Source organism: Watersipora subatra, chromosome 1 (genome assembly GCF_963576615.1).
Source record: "Watersipora subatra chromosome 1, tzWatSuba1.1, whole genome shotgun sequence".
Classification (NCBI taxonomy): Eukaryota; Metazoa; Bryozoa; class Gymnolaemata; order Cheilostomatida; family Watersiporidae; genus Watersipora; species Watersipora subatra.
In genome coordinates, this window is record NC_088708.1 from 69,647,237 (window position 1) to 69,667,972 (window position 20,736).

Here is a 20,736-nt window from a genome sequence, read left to right on the forward strand (position 1 = left end):
GACGTTAGCTAGGCTACAAGAGAAGAGAAGACCAACTCTGATCAGCTCAAGGGTTTAAAACGATGTCTTGGAGCTGGCAACTCTGCCATGTGATATAATGGGATCATCTCTAACAAGGGTAATGGAGAAAGCTAATGCATACAAATATCTCTTCTCTACAACTCATGAAGAGGTACTTTTAATACCTTTTGACCTCTATGAGCCATGCAGTCTTATGAAATATGTCAGACATCAGACAGAACTTACGTATATTTTAGATCTCTTTTTATGAAATACTCTATATGACATAAAAGGATTAGCTTAGAGCTTCCAGTGCTTTTATCACAAGCTGCTGAGAAGCAGTGAGGAAGGTTACTTCCACCATATTGGATTCAACATAAAAAGCCCAGAGCATTCCTGTATGCATCATTGAAATTATTTTTAATTGATAATAAAAACAACACTTTAAACAGATTTTAAAATTAATACAGCTTTACAATAACAGCGATTTTTTAGCTAGGCCTACCCTTTCATAAATTTACAGATTTTCTGTTACTACAACCTACAATTCACTCTCCTAACTCCTCCACAATACTATTAGATTATTAACTTTTAAAACACTTTTGTTCAACCCACTCAATAATTCCTGATTTTTTCGTCTCATAATTGTTTAACGGAAAACATCATTGTGTTGATGACTACCGATGCCAATACAAAGTTATTCATACATGAGCAATATTTACTATTTTGAAAAATTTTAAAATTTTGCAGAAAAGAAACCAAGGAGGTCAAGAACCAGCCAATAGACTGAGTCAATGTTTATCTAGAGGAACAGCGAGTCATTCCTGTTGTGAAAGGGCGCCCGAGTCACGGTTGGATGAGGTGAGAACTGATGAGTCAGACAAAGGAAATATAAAGTTTGGTAAACACGTCTTTAACCATTTCGATTTAAGCGTTTATCCATCAAGACGAAAAGTAATGGATGTCGGTGTTTATAGCCAAAACGTTATAGGAGAGGTGTCTCTGACGGCCTATTAGTTGCAGTCTTCCGTTTAACTTTTACTCAGGCTCAATAGAGGCGCCCCTGAACAATAATCAGCAGAGTGTGAGAAGACAGTAACTCATGCCCTTGTCTAAAATCTATTTTAAAATGATGACTAAAACAATTTAATCAACAAAGACTCACAATGTTTTCATAATCTTTATATAATGACCATGGAATTATAGATAAACCGGTTGTAACAGTGTTGCTTAAAAATCAGAATTTATGTCCAGTCATGCTTTTGGAGTTTCCATACACAAAATCTATCACCTTCTGGTCTTTTGTCACCAATCTAAATGAATTTTCAAAATTTCATTCAATCACTGATTAGTTGACTCCTTTTGTTTTGAGTTGGTAAAAATAAAGTTTTGAGCAAGCTGTAGATGAGAGAAAGTGGGAGTAGGCCAGAAATTTACTAAATTGAGTAAAGATGCTACACAACGAATAAACAAGTCTTAATTAAATACATAAGAAGTTTGAAAGCGTTTTGTTTTTAAGAGGTTTGAGAAACTTGGGTAGATTTGGTTTAACCATTGTGTGTAATTAATCTCACTTTACACAATTCTAGCTGTCTCCAGATGCCGGGTTTTATTGGTTCTTTTCGGTTATCTGGAGGCTAGCACCAGTGACTTATTTTAGACTCGCCATCCATCTGGACACAGCCAGTCTCTTCTCTCCCTCAGCAGCGGATCATCGTCAGCTATGGACTGTCTCACTCCGAAGTCAAGGCTAACGGACGGAGAAGCTTGTAGCACCAGTCGGGTTGACTACTACACTCATGAGCTAGAGGGTAGCAATCCTTCTACCAGCCAGCCAAGCACCAGAAGGCCAGGTGGGAAGGCACGACAAAATGCTCGTCCAATAAAGGGTCAACAGGAGTTGTCAACATCTCAACTTCATAAGTATGTTTTTACATTTTTGACCAAACTAATAAATATAAACAATATAAATAAACTACAATTATATCTACTAAAAGCTCTGGTAACGATTGATATAAATAGTGTCTCCCGCAGTCTTTAGAGAGTCCTAGTAAAAATTGAGAAGCATTGAAAAACCTAAAATGAAAAATTGAAAACCCAAAATGTGAAATATAGAGTTTTACTTTAAAATATAGTTTTTGGTAAATTCTAATTAATTTCGGAAGACTTTTTAAAAAAAACTTTGTCGGTACTTCTTGCTTATCAAGGAAAGAACTGAATAAAGAGAGAACTTTCAGTGAGGATTCTTTCATGTTTTAAAAGATCTACATTTAGATGTCCCGCAAACATTTTCGTGTTATCACATATTATTTAGGTGCTCGAGTGAACCTTTCAAAAGAGCAGTGAACACTCACAGAACTAACTCTGATCTGCCCTTACCAACGCAAGTGATGCCAAAACAAAAAGAGCACCAGACAGCGAGGTTTCATCAGGACACGCCTGGAAAGCACATGGAAGGCAAAAAGGCAGAGACCAGTTCTATCAGTCAAAACAAATCTGCTCCAACTCCTATAGAAACAGGTGACTCTCCCGTTGTTCTGTCAGCTGTCTAAACAAGCGAGAACTTGTCCAGACAGCTTGTTTAAACACAAATAAATGGTAGAGGATTTTATACACACAATCTTAAAAATCAATAAGCGAAGAATTGACCTGAGGAGTCAGCGTAGGTTAAGGATCCTCAACAAAGCAATTATTATTATTATTAATGTTAATATTAGCATGAGAAGGCTGCTGATTTTCTTGATCAGTTTATTTTAAGAGGGTTTGTCACAATCTTCTATGATTCACAATCTAATCACTCTATAAATGATGTTTTCACTTTGCTGCCAACGTATACTGGTTAGTAGCAGACTGAGACAGCGAGGATTATAAAAATATACTTATTAGAGACCAGATGATGGTTTGGAGTAAATCAGCAATAGAGTAAAACTCTTGAAACTGTTCTTGAAGTGATGGCTGCCTTAATCTAGTTGTTAGGGTGCTGATGCACAGCAAGGACTGTGTGCTGATGTTTAAGTGCTACACAGTTTATGCCAATGTTTTCTTCATGATATTTTGTGCAAAAATTCTGTTTTTTAATAATACCGACTCTAGCTCACTGATTGACATTTTTAATGATCTGTCCTGTTTTATTATCGTTTCCTGAAATGTTTGAAGCACAAAAATCAGCACAAAATTACAAAATTCACAAGAATTTGTATCATCATCACAAAATTAAAGCACAAAATTGAGTGAGATTTATGAAAGCCATAAAACAAATACCGAAAATGCTAGGGCTAGTGCTGACGCTATCGGCAGCATATATTGAACACATAAGGGTGAGATACTTATGTGTTTGTCTGTGTGGCTAGACTACCAAAACCTTGGATAGGTCAAGAATATGAGGTTTTAAGAAGTTTTTCAATCATAACCAGAATGGTTGATTATAGATTTTGTATATATCATAGGTATTTTAGATAACGGAGAATCGTAGACATAATGAATATCGTAGACATGTAGACATCGTAGATATTGTAGATATCGCAAAAATCATAGATATCTGCATTATCACAGATATCACAAATATTTTATATCTACGATATCTGTGATATCTGTGATATCTACTATCTGTGATATCAGATCATAGATATCTGTGATATCTATGATCTGATCTCTTATCTGATATGATCTGAAATCTGTAATATCAGATATCATAGATATCGTAGATAGAGTAGACAACATAGATGTTGTAGATATTAAATTTTGGATTAGAAATCATTCTGAGAAAATATAAACTTACAAAGCATTAATTTGCTACTCAATGATCTCTAAGGCCATCAGACTGTTCAGGTCAATTTAAATTGTCTTATGTAATAGGAGACCACCAGCCTCCATCCTCCTTATCCAGATCTTCAATAACGGGAAGAGAACAGACAGAGACAACTTCTCAGTCATCTACAAGTGAAACTGATGAGTCAACGACGACAGCGATGAGCAATACCACAAGTGATTCGGAGACGTACACCCCTTTGGCTATGACTAAGTATTAACTTACTCCATTTTTATCTCTGTAACCTTTATTACTAGATCGCTTTGGTTTCTGAGGGTAGCAAGGTGAAGGTCATATTAAATGTAACTAGTCCGTCAGCGGACAACCTTGGTTAGCCACCGTGTTTTTCATTGTCCGGAATATTACTCTTCTCTCTATTTAAAGTTTTAGGGAGTCGTATCGCTATGCTACTCATCTACTCATTATCACTTGGAAGAGGTTTATGGATGACAAAAGACGTTAATTAGTTGTCATCTATCAAATCACTGTATCCTGAACCTGAATATTGCAAAACCTTATAATTCTGTGATAAGTTTAAATATTTCCTCTCGTGTCGATGATGTAATCTGTAGGAGAATTTGATATTATATATAGATTCAATTAAGGGAAGCTAATCAGGGAGCGCAGGTGGTAACAGGGGGAGTCCTTCACAGTACAGGATTCACAGCAAATACCTGATGCTTGATTGAAAGAGATTGCCAGACATTTTAGTTGGAATTAGGAATTCTTGTTCGCTGGCGCATAAGATTGCTCTCTCTTTGAAATTTGACGACCGCTGCGAGATCTCTTAATTAGCCTTTTAATGGATTGCGTTAATGTGCACGAAATGTGTTTTTTGGGGGTTAAGAATTCAACAAGACTAATCCCGATTAGCCATTGATCAAGCCTCTTCTGCGAGAGAAGGCCTGGATGTAAACCTCACAGACGCTTTGAACAAAAAGGAAGCAAATCTTGTCAAACAAACTCACTTTCATGACATGCGTTTACCAAAATTTTGTCTCATGGCTGGCAACGTAAAGGAAGCGTGTGGCATTTTGCTGTCAAAACCTTGTCACGGAGACGATGAGCTTGCTATTTGCGGTTTCCCTTCATTACATAACATCGCATCTAATGGCTTTAAGCATTTTTTTGATTAATTATATCAAGTTTTGGTTGGCGGTTTGCTAATTGTTGTTTCGCTCGCAATCATTTGTAACCATCTACACTAAAATAACTGAAAGTTAATTAGAGTTTTTTTGGCCTTGAACCATCGCGGTGAAATCTCTTGAGTTCTTAATGTAGACATTAAAACACAGCTGATCTAACACCCTTTCTCTTGTTTAGTTTGTCGTGTGCCCTCATTTGCATGCCTATCTTCCGAACATTTGTAAAACACTTATAGTAAAATGTATCAATTTAGAATCATCCGTTATTAATTATTATTTATTATGGATTGTTTTTCTTCAGCAAACACAAAACTAACCTAGAGACTTCACTTAAGAAATTTGCACAGCAAATAGCGTTCAAGATATGAATGCAAGCCAACTCCTTAAGCAACTATCTACCTCAAAACAATTTTAGGTCAAACTATGTTTTTCTTTCAGAGATGTATACAGTGGAACTGTATCATGCTAGCCTTCTAATTCTAACATAAAATATATGTCTTTGCTTCTATATTATATGCCACACAACTGAGTAATTATGTTAGTTCTATGCCATGCAACTAATGAGTAATTTTATATAATCTAAAATACATTTAACATAGATTTCTAACTACTGCACGTTTGTGCGTGCTATGTATGCAATCACGCACTGGCTAAACTCAAAGACCTCTGCTATCTCTTTCTCATTTACATATGCTAAACTAACTGCATGGTGAGAGATATCATGTTTGCATCTTCTCCAAGTTTTTCAACGTGATTTTTACAATGTTGAAATTTTACGCCGTTCAAAACAAAATATTACCTACCATTAGACTATTTTATACTAGCTGTTGACCTGTAATTTTATATAATTCCAGGAAATAAAATAGCACCTGCCCTCCTAGTCTGTTTTTGTCTACCAAAGTCTGTCAAGTCTTTAGCTTGGCTCGAAGCAAATTTCTCTTTAAAGATAATATACATAAAACAATGAAAAACTTTGGAGTGTATAGTTCTAATTAGCTTTTTATATTCTAACAGAATAGTACGTAATATCTCTGATGACCAACATTCATGTAGACTGTGAGCTCAACCACTGAATAGCTGTCATATAGCTCTATGTACTCTAGTTGGTAAATATGGGTGTTGACACTGACAATACAGACGAACCGACGACCTCCAACAAGCATGAATGGTAACAGACTGTAGGCACATTTTCTGCCATAATCTCATCTATGTTTTTTATCCCTTTCATGCCTTTCTTACGCAACAGGCTTCTCCGAAACATGGAATACGTCTGCGCTGTAATCAAGAAGAAGACTCATCCAGCCTTATTTGAGGCTAACAAATATGCGTTCATCGACAAGATTTTCCTATCGTCCCAGCTCCAGTATGGCTACCATGATAATAGGTAAGAGACATGGCTCCATTTCAGCCCATGTGAATCTTTCGACACCCGCTCATTAATTCATCTTGCGTTACAAATTTATTTGATTCTTGCAATAAATAAGACAGTAATCTAACTAATTAATATTAAAACTGATTAACAGCTTGCGTAAAGAACTATTAAAGAATGATAAAACATTATTGTTTAAAAATTCCATATTTCAAAAATCGGACGTAATTTTATGAGTTCATTTCATGCACTGAACTGAACGCACTTTTCTATGCTTCAGTTGAACATGTATAATAATTATTAGCTTGGAGTGCACTGACGACCAAAGTACACTAAAAAAATATTGCATCGATAGATTTGCAGACATTGATAGAAGTGACATCGTCAGCATCAGACAGCGCTTGGCATTGATGGCTGCTACTGATTCGCTGATTGCCCATGAGGTGAATCTAAAATCCAAAAAGATTTTTTAAAAAATAAAAACCGAGCCTCTCTGAAATCGGTAGCTTGAAAAGCTATAAAAGGTCGCTAAACATAAAAACTCATGAACGAATAAAACTATTGAAATACATCGAAGATCGTTGAAGATATCCGATTGTGATTACATGTCTTGCTATAGAAGTTGGTGATCATAAACATTTCACTTTAGTTCTTTGCCTTCGCAGAGCATTCCTTGCTAGGCTGACACTACTTTGGTATTTGGCAGCACTTTGGTAGTTATTTATTCCAACTTCATTGCTTTAATTAAATCGAGAACTCATACCTTGGTGTTACATGTTGATCTTACTATGCAACAGGACACAAGTGTCTGTTGCTGGCAAGGACAGCTACCTAGCCAATGCCAAATTACTTATTTTGACGTCTACATCGATTGGCAGCTACACCAATGGGTTGCTCACCAGTTTATGGTTGCAGTCTCGGCAGCAATCATAGGTAGATTTATCAAATAGCGATAGCACTTGATTGTCATATGGAACAAGATAATACATGGACTAGCGATTTCCAATGCCCAATGATTTGAAATAGCTCCGTCCCCTTTTCCTTGTCCTTTGTGTGCTCTTTTTAAATTTAAGACTGGCTCACAGCATGTAAGCGGTACTGGTAGCTAATACACTCACTATTTATATTACAACACTAGTGATTCTGACGCGCTTTTGCGATGCTGTTGTTTCTTATTACACATGGGGACAGCGTTGAGAATTATAGTGAATAACTAAGTTAAGTTGCAATGACCACCAAGAGACACCGAAGCGTATAGCAAAATTTTTTCTGCCATCTTTTGTTTGTTCAGCCCTTAAGCCAATCATACACCAGTGCCATTTTTTATATTTTTAGCTATGTGAAAATAGGCTCAGGAGAGTTTGGAGAGGTGCTGTATGGCCGGCTAGATGACAGCTCTCTAGTGGCTATAAAGGCTCTGAGAAAGGACAAGACCGACACGTTTGCTCTGCTGCAAGAGGCGTTCATGTTACAGATCGCTAGCAACACGGGCTTTGCTGCTCATTATCACGGCCTGGCACCGTTCAACGCCTTAGACGATCGTTTTCAGGATTGGGCGATTGTTTGTGACTATATTGGCTCGGCCACCGGACCAGCACCATATGACTTTCGGGCCACTTTAAAGGCAGCTAGAAACATTCAGCAAACCGTTCAACTCGTGCTCGAGTGGATATTTACATGCACTAAAATAGCTTTCGCTGTCAAGCAGTTCCATGGTATGGGCATGCTTCTGAATGACATCAAAGCAGACAACATTCTCCTGCGACCTACAAGCAGCGGTGGCCATGACCCAGTTTTTGTTGACTTTGGACTGGCATCTATAGGAGAGGGAATAACTCTTGCTCTAGAAGTGAATGACTCAAACAGGGCTAAAATCCTTAAAGAGTACAGCCACATCGCACCCGAGGTTCTGTTTGGAGGGGAAACAAATGCAGCGAGTGATGTTTTTAGTTTAGGAAAAGCATTGGGTTTAGTCGCTGATGCGTTTCCTGTGGAAGCGTTGTCAAATGTTATTTCTCGGTGCACACTGTGGAATGTGAGCGAGCGTCCCTCAGTTGATGAGCTAATTAATAGCTTTCACTGGCTCTCTCGAAATGTCGTGCTCAGCCAGTGATGTCTCCAGCCAGGCCTTGCTCAACAGTGCCAGCTACGTGCTCCGCAGCAATTACCTTTAAAATATGTAACTTCTTTGTTATATGACAAATTGTAATTACCTTCGACTGGGAGTTACATAGTGCCATGGTAAATTTATTTGTCTCCATGAAAATAATTTATGCAAAATATATATATTATTTTATAATCTAATGGTCATTACAATTCATGATATATAGATTTTCTTATCGTCTTAGTCAAGAGTAGGAAGACTGAGTTGTCAGTGCCTCTATTGGCACCTAGCAGTTGCTCAGTTCCTAATTATAATATTGCCAGTGAGTGTTCACTGTTTAAATTCGTATTTTATGGCTGGTAATTAATTAGCTAGACATTAGTCCTCCAGATAATATGCAGAAGTTTGCGCAGGTCATAACGTTGATAAATTAGGAATTAGCAATTCTGGCCTGGATGATAGCAAAGCTCCATAGCTTGCCTCTGCTTTATACCTTCCCTTTCAATTGCTAACTCCGTACAGAATATTATATTTAAAACTAATATTAAAGCAACTTTATGCCGGATAAAATTGCAGTTGTATCGCACACATCCAGGTATAATACGGAGAGAATATTACGTGAGTTTTGACTTCAGCTACTACTATCTAACAGAAGTGTAATTCGAGTTGAAACAAGGCATGTTTAGCTTCCAGTTCCATTTCTGCAGTGGCCAGTACTGAGAGCTTTAAGCATGAAAACTCAAAGCATCGTTAAAGTTTACTGTTTTTCAGCAATTGTATGAATTTGATGACTCTTAAGGATATTATTTATAAAAAGTTGTTAGTTTACATAAGCTAATGTAGAGAATATAATATATATATATATATATAATATATACAGATAGTTATAAGAATCATCTGTGTATATTTTGTGTTCTGAAACCCGCATATGATTTATACTAATGCCGTAGTTGTGGCTCCTGATTAAGGAAGCCCCATTGTCTTAGAGGAGATGAGCTCTCTGTCGCCTTCCTCCCCATCAGGCTTACGCTAGAAGTGTCTTATACCGAGAGTGTGATTTATTGTTCTCTTATGATGATGAGAAAATATCTTGTGATGTCACAGGATTCTGCGGTATCTTCCCTCTACCCCCTCTCTTCATCAGTTGTCCGTCGGCTCAGGAGTGTTTTCCTGATAAAACTGACTGAAAGAAAAGAATTCCTTCAGTACCCTGGTTGTGGTCGATATCAATAATGGACTAACAATAGAGTTTGCTTTATTCTTGGATTTCATGACACGTTGTTATGAAAATGAGAGTTTTCAAATGTATTTATTTTACCATTACACGTAGCCTCAAGGGAGATATGTGAAGATGGAAGGTGCCTTATTATTAGCATTGATTTATCAAAATAGAATTTATACAAATGCTGTAATATTTTGAGAAGCACTTGTCATAAGAGGCTGCCATGTGAAACCAAGCATGCATAATGCAACCTGTTCAGCGGTGTCAACCAGCACTTGACTAATACTTATTGCCTATTTGGCTATATATTGCCAGCCCTATCTTTAGAGTAGGGTGACAACATTGTTTTAGGAACATAGTCATGCAATGCTACTGAAATAACTTTACTGTAGATTTATAAAAAGTTCAGCATTTGATCAGGGATGCAGCTACAATTGGGATCATTCTTTTACGGAAATTAAAAACTTGACTTTATGAACAACTTTGAAAGCCGTAGTCACCATACGGTAACAAAAAGTTCTATTTAATGATTAGCGCAGCCCTAGTTTTAGACAAGCAAATATATTTTCTTGTTGCACCAGTGTCATTTTAAGCTCTCGCCTGTAGAAGGCACCATTATTGACATAAAGCAATGGCCAAATCTCAAGTACCTCAGAGCTACTGTTACACAATGACTTGCAGCTCTGTTTGATTGGTAGTAGTTAAAACTCACTCATATCACCTGAATCATCGTGTCTTGCAAACATCTTTTGTGATGCAAGCGTTCACTCGGTTTGCTAGCACGCAGTTGCCTCGGTCACTTCACACTCATTCGTATGTTGACTATTTGTTCTGTGTTTAACAAATTTACAATTATAGATTGTTGCAGCCTAACTAGATAAATCTTCTCAAAAGTCTAATAATACGAGCATATTTCAAATCGCATTCACGATTTTACTATAATTTTTGAAACTTTTCTAGTTTTTTTAAATACTTTAGATTTTGAGAAGTATTTTAAATTTCACATCATCATTGCTGCAGTTACATTTAAATCTGTGAGTCAAAGCAAAAGTTGGAGATACAAAAAAATAGTGTAGAGTGGGTAGCGTGTGTATGATGGAGTTGTCTTTCCCACATCAGTTACAAGTCAGCTCTGAAAACACCGCTCAGTTCATGGTATTCAATGGCAAGTAACTTCGATATATATAATGTTTAGCTATATCGTTAATAATGCAACATAAGCTATAATTGGAGTGAACAGACAATTACCGCAATTATCTTGACAAGCTCGCGCTCTGCCAAATCGCTGGAAACCGAAAACTCCATCCTTTACCGCAATTGTACCCAATTTACGCGAAGGGCCATTTTAGAAATCTCACAAAATTTTGAAGGTCAAACTCAAGGCAAACTTTGAAAGCTTGTCAAGAAATCAAAAATTCATCAGCCATTGTATTCAGTGAGCTGTCCAGGAATAGCTTGTCTAGTCAGCAAAAGTGTCTTATACAAACTGGTCAAGGAGACAAGAATAAATTGAAGCAATGTTATGACAGGAGTAATATGTGAATTTTATCATGTTTGTCGGTTGCAACATTTAGGTATGTCTGCACTACGGCTCTTACAATGGTGAGCCTAACAGCTGACAGCACAAAGGCTGTCACCTCTGTCAGCAGCTGCCTTCCATTCAATGACAAGTTATGTTACACATAAAGAGGCAATTTAGAGAAGAATATCTCAAGAAGTCACAAACCAGACCACACGCTCACACGCATGTGCACACGTATACCCGAGACAATAGCCATGGGGAGATAATTCTAGGATGATCAAATATACGCATGTATAACAAGCCTTTCGATTATTGTATGCGTGGTAGAGAGTTGTTAGATGCTATGCTCTGTGTGAAAAACTGTATAAATAGTCACAACTTTTCTTCTATGACAGAATGGCTGGTTTGAATGCTGAGTTGGCCTGGATGTTGAATTAGTTTGGATGTTGAACTGGTTTGGATTTTGAACTGGTTTGGATGTTGAATTGGTTTGGAAGCTGATAGCTTGATAACAAGCATCAGCCACATTGTGCATTTTCGTGATGGTAAAGATAAAATGATAGAAAATATCACAGGTAATCATTTTGAGATAAGTTATGATATAAGCTTTATTGTTCTGTAACAAATATGAGTTGAAGGGAATTTCAGCAACCCACCTTTTGACATTTGTAAAAGCGCATGAATTTTCTGTTCTTCTAAACGATGAAATTACACAGAGGGAGTGTAAGTTCACTCAATTCCTCTTCTGTCTGTTTACTTACCTAAATGTTATTTCACAATGGGAGGTACATCATTTTGGTTTGACGAGATTCTCTTTTATGAGTGCAGATGTTAGAGAAGCCTTCCGGGCATCGTTTACCTAACTAGACATGGCACTTTTCCAGACAGACTAATTAGATAAGTTTGCTTGTCACGCACTATCTCTCAACCAAGAGAAAACATTGCCCGACTCCAAAGATTCTCAGTTGATCATAAAAGACATCAACCGCTGATGGTTCTCGCTGCCATTCTACCTATAGATAGCGTCATTTGCTGAGTTGTGGTAAGGTGCAGGAAAACGTTGAGAGTTCAACAAAGTTATTCTTAGTGGCGTAAACATTTCAAGTACTGGATAGCAAGCATTTGATGATTCAGAACTGATTATGCCAATTCTTACATCATCGGCTTGACTCTGCCACCAAGTTATTGGAAGAATTATGTTTGGTTGCGTCCAGTCGCATTTACCAAATTTATTTGTAGTTACTCAGCGATTTTGAGGTTTTGGTTATTTAGTTTGACATGCGCATAACATGACATTTTTTGTCTTGTCAACACCCACAGTTGCCAGTAATTTATAGTGTTTGATTCTGTACAAGTATTTTATTACACAAATAAATCAATAAATTAAAGCCTCACTTTGACAAACAATACAAATGAGTGCGCTGTCTGTACATTGTCTTTCCATGCACAGTATTTTTGCAAATCTTAAAAAGATGCTTCAAATCTGAAAAAATATAAATATAAAAATGTATTATTGATTCAATCGCTAAGTGTAGTAGTCGGAGTCGCTATACTGTTGGCAACCACAACTGCATTGCGCTAATATTGGATATTGTATCTTAATCCACTCGCATGTTCCTGAAAACGGACAGTAGTAACGAAGGATGGAAATATTTTGTATTTTGCTTGGTTGACATTTCATACCAGCAGGAATACTGCATGATCGTTTGTTCTCGCATTCACCCTCCTTAATCCAACGAGGCCAAAACCTGATCGACAGCTCTTTCCATCTATATCTCACGGGGCAATAGCTGTACGACCAGAAGAACTTCTGAATTTTACGTCTTGCTTTACGACTGAATTTAATTTTCAACTCGGGCCCACCTTCCGATAGCTCTATGGTTTTTCCAGAAAGAGCTTCTATCTCTGCTGGCATGTCTCCGCGAGGCAATTGATCTTTTGTAAACTGATAGAGTAACTTGCCATCCGGGTTGCTGTCCATTTCACTGGGTTTCCGCAGTGACATGTATTTACTGTCATAGTCTTCACCCATAATGTCCAGTAGGTGAAAGTTATCAAGGTTTTCAACATCTGGGTCAAGATCAGGGTTGACACTTTCCTGAAGGTCTAATGGAACCATAACCATTGAGGGCTGCAATGGCAGACTCTCATATACGGTCTCTTTGCGAGATCCTTTGCTATGCCGGCGAGTATTACGAGTGGGCTCACTTTTACCATTACTGTTAATACTAGCTGAGTAGGTGTGTAGAGGTAGTAAGGCGAGAAGATATGCGACTGCGAACAGCCCGGAGACTAGACGGAATTCTGTTGTCTTTAGATTCATGACTGCCTGCAAACAACAAATTAAAGACATGTCAGCCAACATCCATTTGTTAGATTTATAGAAAAAGGAAAACAAAAATCAGTAAAAGGCTTATTTCGAAAAACTAGCAAACGAGATAACTCCTAAGCATGGCAGACAACTCCTGGCAGGTAAACGAAGGCACATCTGATGAAGAGTGCAACAGGATTGGCTGACAGGGAGGCCTTGTAGTCTATCAGGGTGCATTCACAAGCCAATTTGTAGATAAACAGATTGGCATTGTTATGATACGGCAAAGCACTTCCCTGGCCCTCGACTACTACATGCAACCTTGACAATCGCTCTTTATTCACTCTTATCCGCAACAACGTGGCATGACAAGAAGCTATGTCATGCGCCGACACAAAATAACAGCACTATAGGACATAAAGCTAAATATAGCCGAGAGTTGCGCACACTTGAATGGAAACAATTAGGCGAGGGCGAGAGCGTGCGCTGGCCACTGATAGGTGGGCTATGCTATTGACATTACATTACCATGCTGTGAAATTTATCACACAGCAAATAAACTCAAGTACGCAAAAATATTGGTTGTAATGCTTTTTCTCCGACCGCATTGGCGTCGGACTCGCACTTGAATTCTACATGGCGACGAGAGGGGCCTTCATATTTTACAGTTATATATTTAGATCTGGATCAATCGCAATTCTTAAAAATATCAGGCAATAACTAGACAGAAGGTAACTTTCAAATACGAATCTAATCTAGGCTATATCCCAATTTAGCATATCAAATCAAAAGAACCACGCAGACAGGCGAAAACTGGAACATTATTAGCTATGAAATACTCCCCAGTGTTATCTATCCTTGCATACTGATGTATTTAGTGGTAGGTCCATAAACAACACCGAGTTTTGATGAGGTCTTTCATCTAAAGACTTACACCATTAATTCTATTTCACCAAACTTCTAAGCATGGTTTGGTGATCTCTTTCATTGACAAGCTGACGGTTTGGCAGAAATAAAAATGAATGTCTGGAAATGCTTTCAAGCCTCTATTTTTGAAGAGAGCCGTCTGTGGTGAGCCGCAGGTGTTAAGTTGGCTCGTTAAAATCATAGGAGAGTAATAAGTTTAGCAAATTCTTTCAGGCTATTAGCAAAAAATGTTGACAAAGTAGAGTCTTGTCTTTAGACTCTCCCTCGACAGGTCATTTAGCAATTAGATTTATATTACAACTTTTATTTTTCTTGCTATCAGATATGTCACTATGGTTGATGCTTAACTTATGTAAATCAAATTATTTTAATGTTCTTTTCAAAAAAAGACTTACCTGAGGTATTCTGCGAAGTACAGCTGTATGTCAACTTTAAGTTGAAATCTTCATCTCTGTAAGAAATACTTTCTCTGATTATATCCTATAATTGCTTTTTAGTAAACGCTTTTTGAGTATATTTGCTTCGTAGTTATACCCAACTTTGTAGCTGCTTCTCTAAGAAATCTCAACTGGTGACGGTAGGCTGTTTAATAATGTTCACTAGCTTGTTGCTGTCTGTACACTTCCAATCCTCTCACTGCTACAGAATCTTATAAAGCTGCAGTAGCAATACGTAAACACGAGGCTTCTTTCTGCAAGCGTCAGATAAACTGGTGGCTCGCTCCAATACGATGCGCGCAATGAAGACAGCAAGCTTAGCGATTGGCTGATTACATTGACCATCCAGTGGCTAACGAGCTGAAGGAATAATGTGAAAAGCCGCGCATGTCATTAGGTGGCTGAGGTATGGAGAACAAATGGATGTCATCTAACCGGGACAGTGACACCCTTGGCTGGTGCCTGCCGATGGCTGCTATATAGAAAGACTAGTTCAATTAAAGACAATATAGATCAGCTTTGGAGTAACTCTTTCAAACCCACTGAATGGCCTTAATTAATCATAGAGTGTTTATAAGATTATTGCGCCTAGGCACGAAACATGACACTCAACAAAAAGGTGCCAAAACACAGTTGCCCTACAATGAATTGATATAGACAACAAAATGGCAAAAGCTTGAATTTAACAAAATAGTTGTGTTAACAATATTTAACATATTAGAATAATTGAATCTCTTGAGAGCTTCTCAACTAGCTGCCGATTGTTTAAACAAAATTCTTCTATATTATTTAAAAGGAGAACAAATCTGGGATAATTGAAGAAGCTAATAGACCTAATGAAGCGGAGTTAAATAGAGAGTGCATTAGAGCCATACACAATCGATAGGCATGAAAATAACACTAATGTAATACTAGAATTATTCACCTGTTAACAGCGATGCACGCCTCGTACGTGTGCGCATACATTTACCTCATCTCTCATTTTATTTGTTTGTTATAACGTTCTGTTCATTAGTACAGCTTAGTAAAAGCTGTCACGATGCGTGAAAATAATGCTACTCAGGCTCATGCTTTCACTTCCTGTCACTTCTTGTTTCGACGATGCCTCCAGCTGTAACCATTTACTACCATCATAAGCTATGGTTGCTGCCTGTCGAATATTTTTTCGTAGTCATCAGACTCACTCGGACAAGACATCTACATATTTTTCTGACTAGGTTTTTAAGAATAATAGTTACTTTGTTTGCGGTATATATTGTTAAACTGTCGCTTTTGTATGTGATGTATCAACTGAATAAGGAATGTTGTTTGCACGGACCTTTATTAGTGTGTTAGATTGTGTGCTTTGACTGATGCCCATTCACAGCAATAGACAGTCATTACCTTTGAGACTGCTTACATATATCCATACAGCACACTTCCACGCTAACAGCGAGCTGCTCGTGTTTTGTGATTCATGACGACTGACGTGTGGCGATGCTAGCTTTTAAAATGGAACAAAAACACATTTGATACTGTCATTCAAGTCACGTCTTGTATTGTGTATCCTAGATTAAAAATTCCTCAGCGACAAAGCGACGACATTTGTATTGTTACCCAGGTCTGTCCAGTCTTGCAAATATTTCACTTTCTTCTCCCTAATCTATCTAGTATCTACCAAAGAGCGAGCCTTCGGGGTCTTCAAGCTACGCTTGCTCTCAACTTTCTGCTGTATCTCCAGCAATCAGTTGCTTTGGAGTTATTCCATCTCAGCGGCTGTGTGGATTACGATGAGGGATGAATTTTCAAAACATAATCAATATCAATGCTCAATGAAGATAACATAAAGCCAGCAATAGAGAATCAAAGGTGAAAATATAGGAGCTCAAGTTTGAGGCAGAATAACAAAGCGGGTGAACAGCACAGTGTCTGTCGACTTTCACAAATCATCAAAGCAGAGTTGTTACTTGCAAATTCCGGGCTTGTCGGGGATCGAAGGCCCTTCAAATAGGCTCGCATTGTCTGCTCGTTTATTTATGTATAAATTGTGGCGAAGCTTCTATTGAATGACGAGGGAGTGGCATGTGAAATAGTGGAGGTTAGGGAGACCTGACACGTGCTGCATACGCTCGGCCGGCTGTCAGTCTCAGAGTATGACCAAGGAATGAAGTTTTATTAGCAGAACAATGTTAAGAAAAGAAAAAACAGAATTAGCACTCTTTTGAAGACAACGTTGACAGTATTGTAACATAAAGGAGCTGTTAACATTAATAAAATGCATTGAGCGCAAATATGTTTAAAATCAAATTATGCAATTTGTACGATTTTTCTAAAACTGTGGTAAGCTCTTTGTTTGTTGCAAATTGCTATTGTATGCAAATCGTATGACGAAAGAGCAGAACCTGTCAGTAAATGGAGACGACTTTCCCAGCGAGGATGAGCTCTTGTGAGAGGTGCTAATTACACTCTAATGGGGTTCTTTATGCTCTGCGCATGAGACCTCCTGTACAGAAATAAAGTCCTTGCCTCGGTCGCTTCGCTCTTAATTTACATATAAGTCTGCAATTGTATTTCCTGATCTACCCAGCGTTTACCTGGGTTTACTCCGCCATCAGAGACTCCGCTGCAAGGCTACCCTGGTCCATTTCTGAAACTGCTGTATGGTCCATCTGTTATGGATCTGGGTGCGCACGGGTGCTTTCAAGTGCAGATTGCAGCGTTTCGTGTTTGTAGGTCTACTTGATTTGTTTTGGAAATTCTAGGTTTACTCAGGGTACCACCGTGGTCCGTACATGACTCAGATCTGCCTCACCCAGTTCTGCAGTTAATTAATTTATGACCATAAATGAAAAGAGGAAAAGACTTCATGTTTGTCAATTATATTATAAATAATTTAGCTGAAAGAAGAGACAAGCTTGACTATTCTGGACGCGGATAGAAAACCTAAAAGGAAACTAAAGCTTGAGGCTATCCGACTGAACATGGTAGGTGACCCTCATTTCCAGATGCACAGTTTTGATTTTTTCTCCAGGCCCATTTGTATCATCATCTCTCCAGGCGGTGGTCTATTAAAAAATCTCACGCTGATCACAAGCTTTTGAAGTGAATCAGACAATGACATAGAACCCAGCTTGACCGGACAGCGGAAGCTCTTCCTCTAAAACCACCCCATCTAATTTGATCATCTACTTGTAAAAGATTCTACTCGCAAAACAATGAAACTATGGGAGTAATGTTTAATGAAAAGTCATTACAGCAAAGTGATGAAAGGTCAAGGTGAAATAATGTAATTTAGTAAATAGTGGCTGACCATTGTTTTTTTCACAGTCATCGCGGCAGACTGTTGGTCAGCGATGCTGCTCAGGACTGAGAGGTAAGATGTGATACCAAATGATACCAGAGTCATCTTAATGCTTGGCTATCTGCAGCAGGCTGATACTGAAATTAAAAGGATTACCTAAGGTGGCTATGCATAGTGATAAATGTTGTTGATGCTTTTCATGCAGTGCTTTAGTATAACATCACTGTTATTCAATAATAATAATGACAACAATAATTTGCTGCACTGCTGGGATCGGCTAGAATACTCAAGAAGATTTTGGATTTCCCAGGTTAGTTGTTCTGACCTGAGTTTCACGGATACCAACGCCAGCTCAACATAATGCTGTGCTAACAACCAATAATAATAATAATAATAATATATTGATAAGTCCAGAGACAGAACAGATTTTGAAAAAGAATCTACGGTAGAAGAAAACAGTAGACACCATTGGCTCATAGATAGGCCCTGGGCTCACTTACAACCACCATTGAAGGTTGGGCTCACAACCAACCTTTAAGGTTGTGATAATTTTTTTAATAATAATATATGAGCTGGTTGTGTATCAGTCAAAGAAGCTAACTCTTTCAACTCCACTTTCTACGACTTTGTTATTATTAAATTTAAAAATTATTAAAGCTTACTGTTTCTAGAAAATTGCCAAATTTCAAAAGGTTTTTCTGTATTAACAGGAGTAACCAATAATATGCAAGCAACACACCAATCGATACACCAAGCAACCAATGATATACAAGCAGTACACCAACAATGCATCAAGCAACAAATAATATACAAGCGGTACACCAACGATACATCAAGCAACCAATGATATACGAGCAGTACACTATTAATACACCAAGAAACCAAAGATATACAAGCAGTATACCAACAATACACCAAGCAACCAAAGATATACAAGCAGTACTCCAAAAATACAACAAACAACCAATAATATACAAGCAGTACACCAACAATACACCAAGCAACTAATGATATACCAGCAGTACACCAACAATACAGCAAGTGACCGATGATATGAGAGCATTGCACCAAGCAATACAACTGCACTTGACCGTGTGCAATGCCATTGAATACATGCGCAAGGCATATGAGGACCTGCACCAGCGCACCTGTATATAGTGTGTGTAATGGATATAGTGTGTATAATGTATTTAGTGTATACAGTGTATACAGTGTATATAATGTATACGGCGTATATAGTGTATACGGTGTATACGGCGGTGTAGATAGTGTATATAGTATATATAGATTATATAGTGTATATAGTGTGTGTAGTGTATATACTGTGTAAAGTGTATACAGTGTATACAGTGTATATAGTGTATATGGTGTATATGGTGTATATAGTGTATATAGTATATATAGTGTAGCCTATATAGCGTATACAAGGTACATAGTGTATATACACTATATAGTGTATATAGTCTATATACACTATATAGTGTATATAGTGTACTTAGTGTATATAGTGTATATAGTGTACATAGTGTATATAGTGTATGTAGTGTATACAGTGTATGTAGTGTATATAGTGTATGTAGCGTATATAGGGTCTATAGTGTAAATAGGGTCTATAGTGTATATAGGGTCTATAGTGTATATAGTCTTTATAGTGTATATAGACAATATTATTGTATATGTAGTGTATGTAGTATGTAGTACTATATATAGTATATGTAGTGTATGTAGTATGTAGTACTATATATAGTATATGTAGTGTATGTAGTAATAGTATACATAGTGTACGTAGTACTCTCAAACACCCAATTCTAGCCATCCTTTCAGTGTTTAAATAGCTGATACCTGATTGTAAACATGATGTGAAATACCCTGAAAGTCCTCTCACTCTGTATCTCACATGCAAACTTTTCATAGTATTAAAAATTAAAATGCTTTGGAAATATTCAGAGTAGAGCTTGATAGCATTTGGAGAAATGTTTGCTAGTGCATTTTATGGAGCCACACAAGATCATACTCAGCGTAAAGCTCTTAACATAGAGACTACTTATTCACGGCAAACATATTTAGTTCTCGAGCTAAGTCATGGCTAACTGAATAAGACTATTACACCATCTCTGACGAATCTAGTTATTTATCGCTATAAATTTTCAATAAAATATTTGAATTAATTACATTTAACCTCTTAGCACTAATTTGTTTTTGCATTTTTAGTGTTTAATTAAAACTGTATTAAGTGAAATTTTATTATAATTAATCCTATAAATAGACATGGGAGCCGTTAAAACTTGTGGCCTTGAATGTAATTTGAATATCGCTAATAGCAGATGGTAAGACTGTAAACCATTACGTGTGTTGAATGACCCTTTATGGGGTTCAGGGTTCCAAGAATACGCCTCATCAGAAACCTTTTTCAGAAACTTTCAGTGTTATGTTGTTGTTGTTTTTGTTTATTTCCATTCATTGAAGAAACAATCTTCATTGCTTGGACATCTTTGACATCAATCTAAGAAGTGTCACAGGCCAAAGAAAGTGTCACAGGCAATGTTGCATAAACATTACAGCGCAACAGGTCTTCCATTTGCAGAAGAAAGTATAAAATACTAGTTGAATA

General features: G+C 37.4%; 3 protein-coding genes across 3 annotated transcripts; 2 read left to right on the forward strand and 1 right to left on the reverse strand.

The window, feature by feature from the left end:
• Positions 1 to 97: 97 nt before the first annotated feature.
• Positions 98 to 4,028, forward strand: LOC137390891 (uncharacterized). Its single transcript, XM_068077209.1, has 5 exons — positions 98 to 172; positions 751 to 861; positions 1,661 to 1,923; positions 2,315 to 2,520; positions 3,856 to 4,028. The coding sequence occupies exons 1-5, from the start codon at positions 98 to 100 to the stop codon at positions 4,026 to 4,028; spliced, it is 828 nt and encodes a 275-aa protein (XP_067933310.1).
• A 2,175-nt stretch (positions 4,029 to 6,203) lies between these two features.
• LOC137390899 (uncharacterized) lies at positions 6,204 to 8,435 on the forward strand. Its single transcript, XM_068077217.1, has 2 exons — positions 6,204 to 6,337; positions 7,658 to 8,435. The coding sequence occupies exons 1-2, from the start codon at positions 6,213 to 6,215 to the stop codon at positions 8,433 to 8,435; spliced, it is 903 nt and encodes a 300-aa protein (XP_067933318.1). The 5' UTR covers positions 6,204 to 6,212.
• Positions 8,436 to 12,520: 4,085 nt separating this feature from the next.
• Positions 12,521 to 15,085, reverse strand: LOC137406559 (noggin-2-like). Its single transcript, XM_068093157.1, has 2 exons — positions 14,804 to 15,085; positions 12,521 to 13,499 (listed from the first exon to the last, which is right to left on the reverse strand). Exon 2 carries the CDS (start codon positions 13,491 to 13,493, stop codon positions 12,696 to 12,698), a length of 798 nt encoding a protein of 265 aa, XP_067949258.1. The 5' UTR covers positions 13,494 to 13,499; positions 14,804 to 15,085; the 3' UTR covers positions 12,521 to 12,695.
• Positions 15,086 to 20,736: the final 5,651 nt, after the last annotated feature.

What these genes read in the sequence shown, in the direction of transcription:
- LOC137390891 (XM_068077209.1), top strand. Translation starts at nt 98, where the DNA reads ATGGGATCATCTCTAACAAGGGTAATGGAGAAAGCTAATGCATACAAA. An exon ending in TCTCTACAACTCATGAAGAG is followed by an intron (nt 173 to 750) that starts GTACTTTTAATA and finishes AAAATTTTGCAG; the next exon opens with AAAAGAAACCAAGGAGGTCA. An exon ending in TCCAACTCCTATAGAAACAG is followed by an intron (nt 2,521 to 3,855) that starts GTGACTCTCCCG and finishes CTTATGTAATAG; the next exon opens with GAGACCACCAGCCTCCATCC.
- LOC137390899 (XM_068077217.1), top strand. Translation starts at nt 6,213, where the DNA reads ATGGAATACGTCTGCGCTGTAATCAAGAAGAAGACTCATCCAGCCTTA. An exon ending in TATGGCTACCATGATAATAG is followed by an intron (nt 6,338 to 7,657) that starts GTAAGAGACATG and finishes TTATATTTTTAG; the next exon opens with CTATGTGAAAATAGGCTCAG.
- LOC137406559 (XM_068093157.1), bottom strand. Translation starts at nt 13,493, where the DNA reads ATGAATCTAAAGACAACAGAATTCCGTCTAGTCTCCGGGCTGTTCGCA.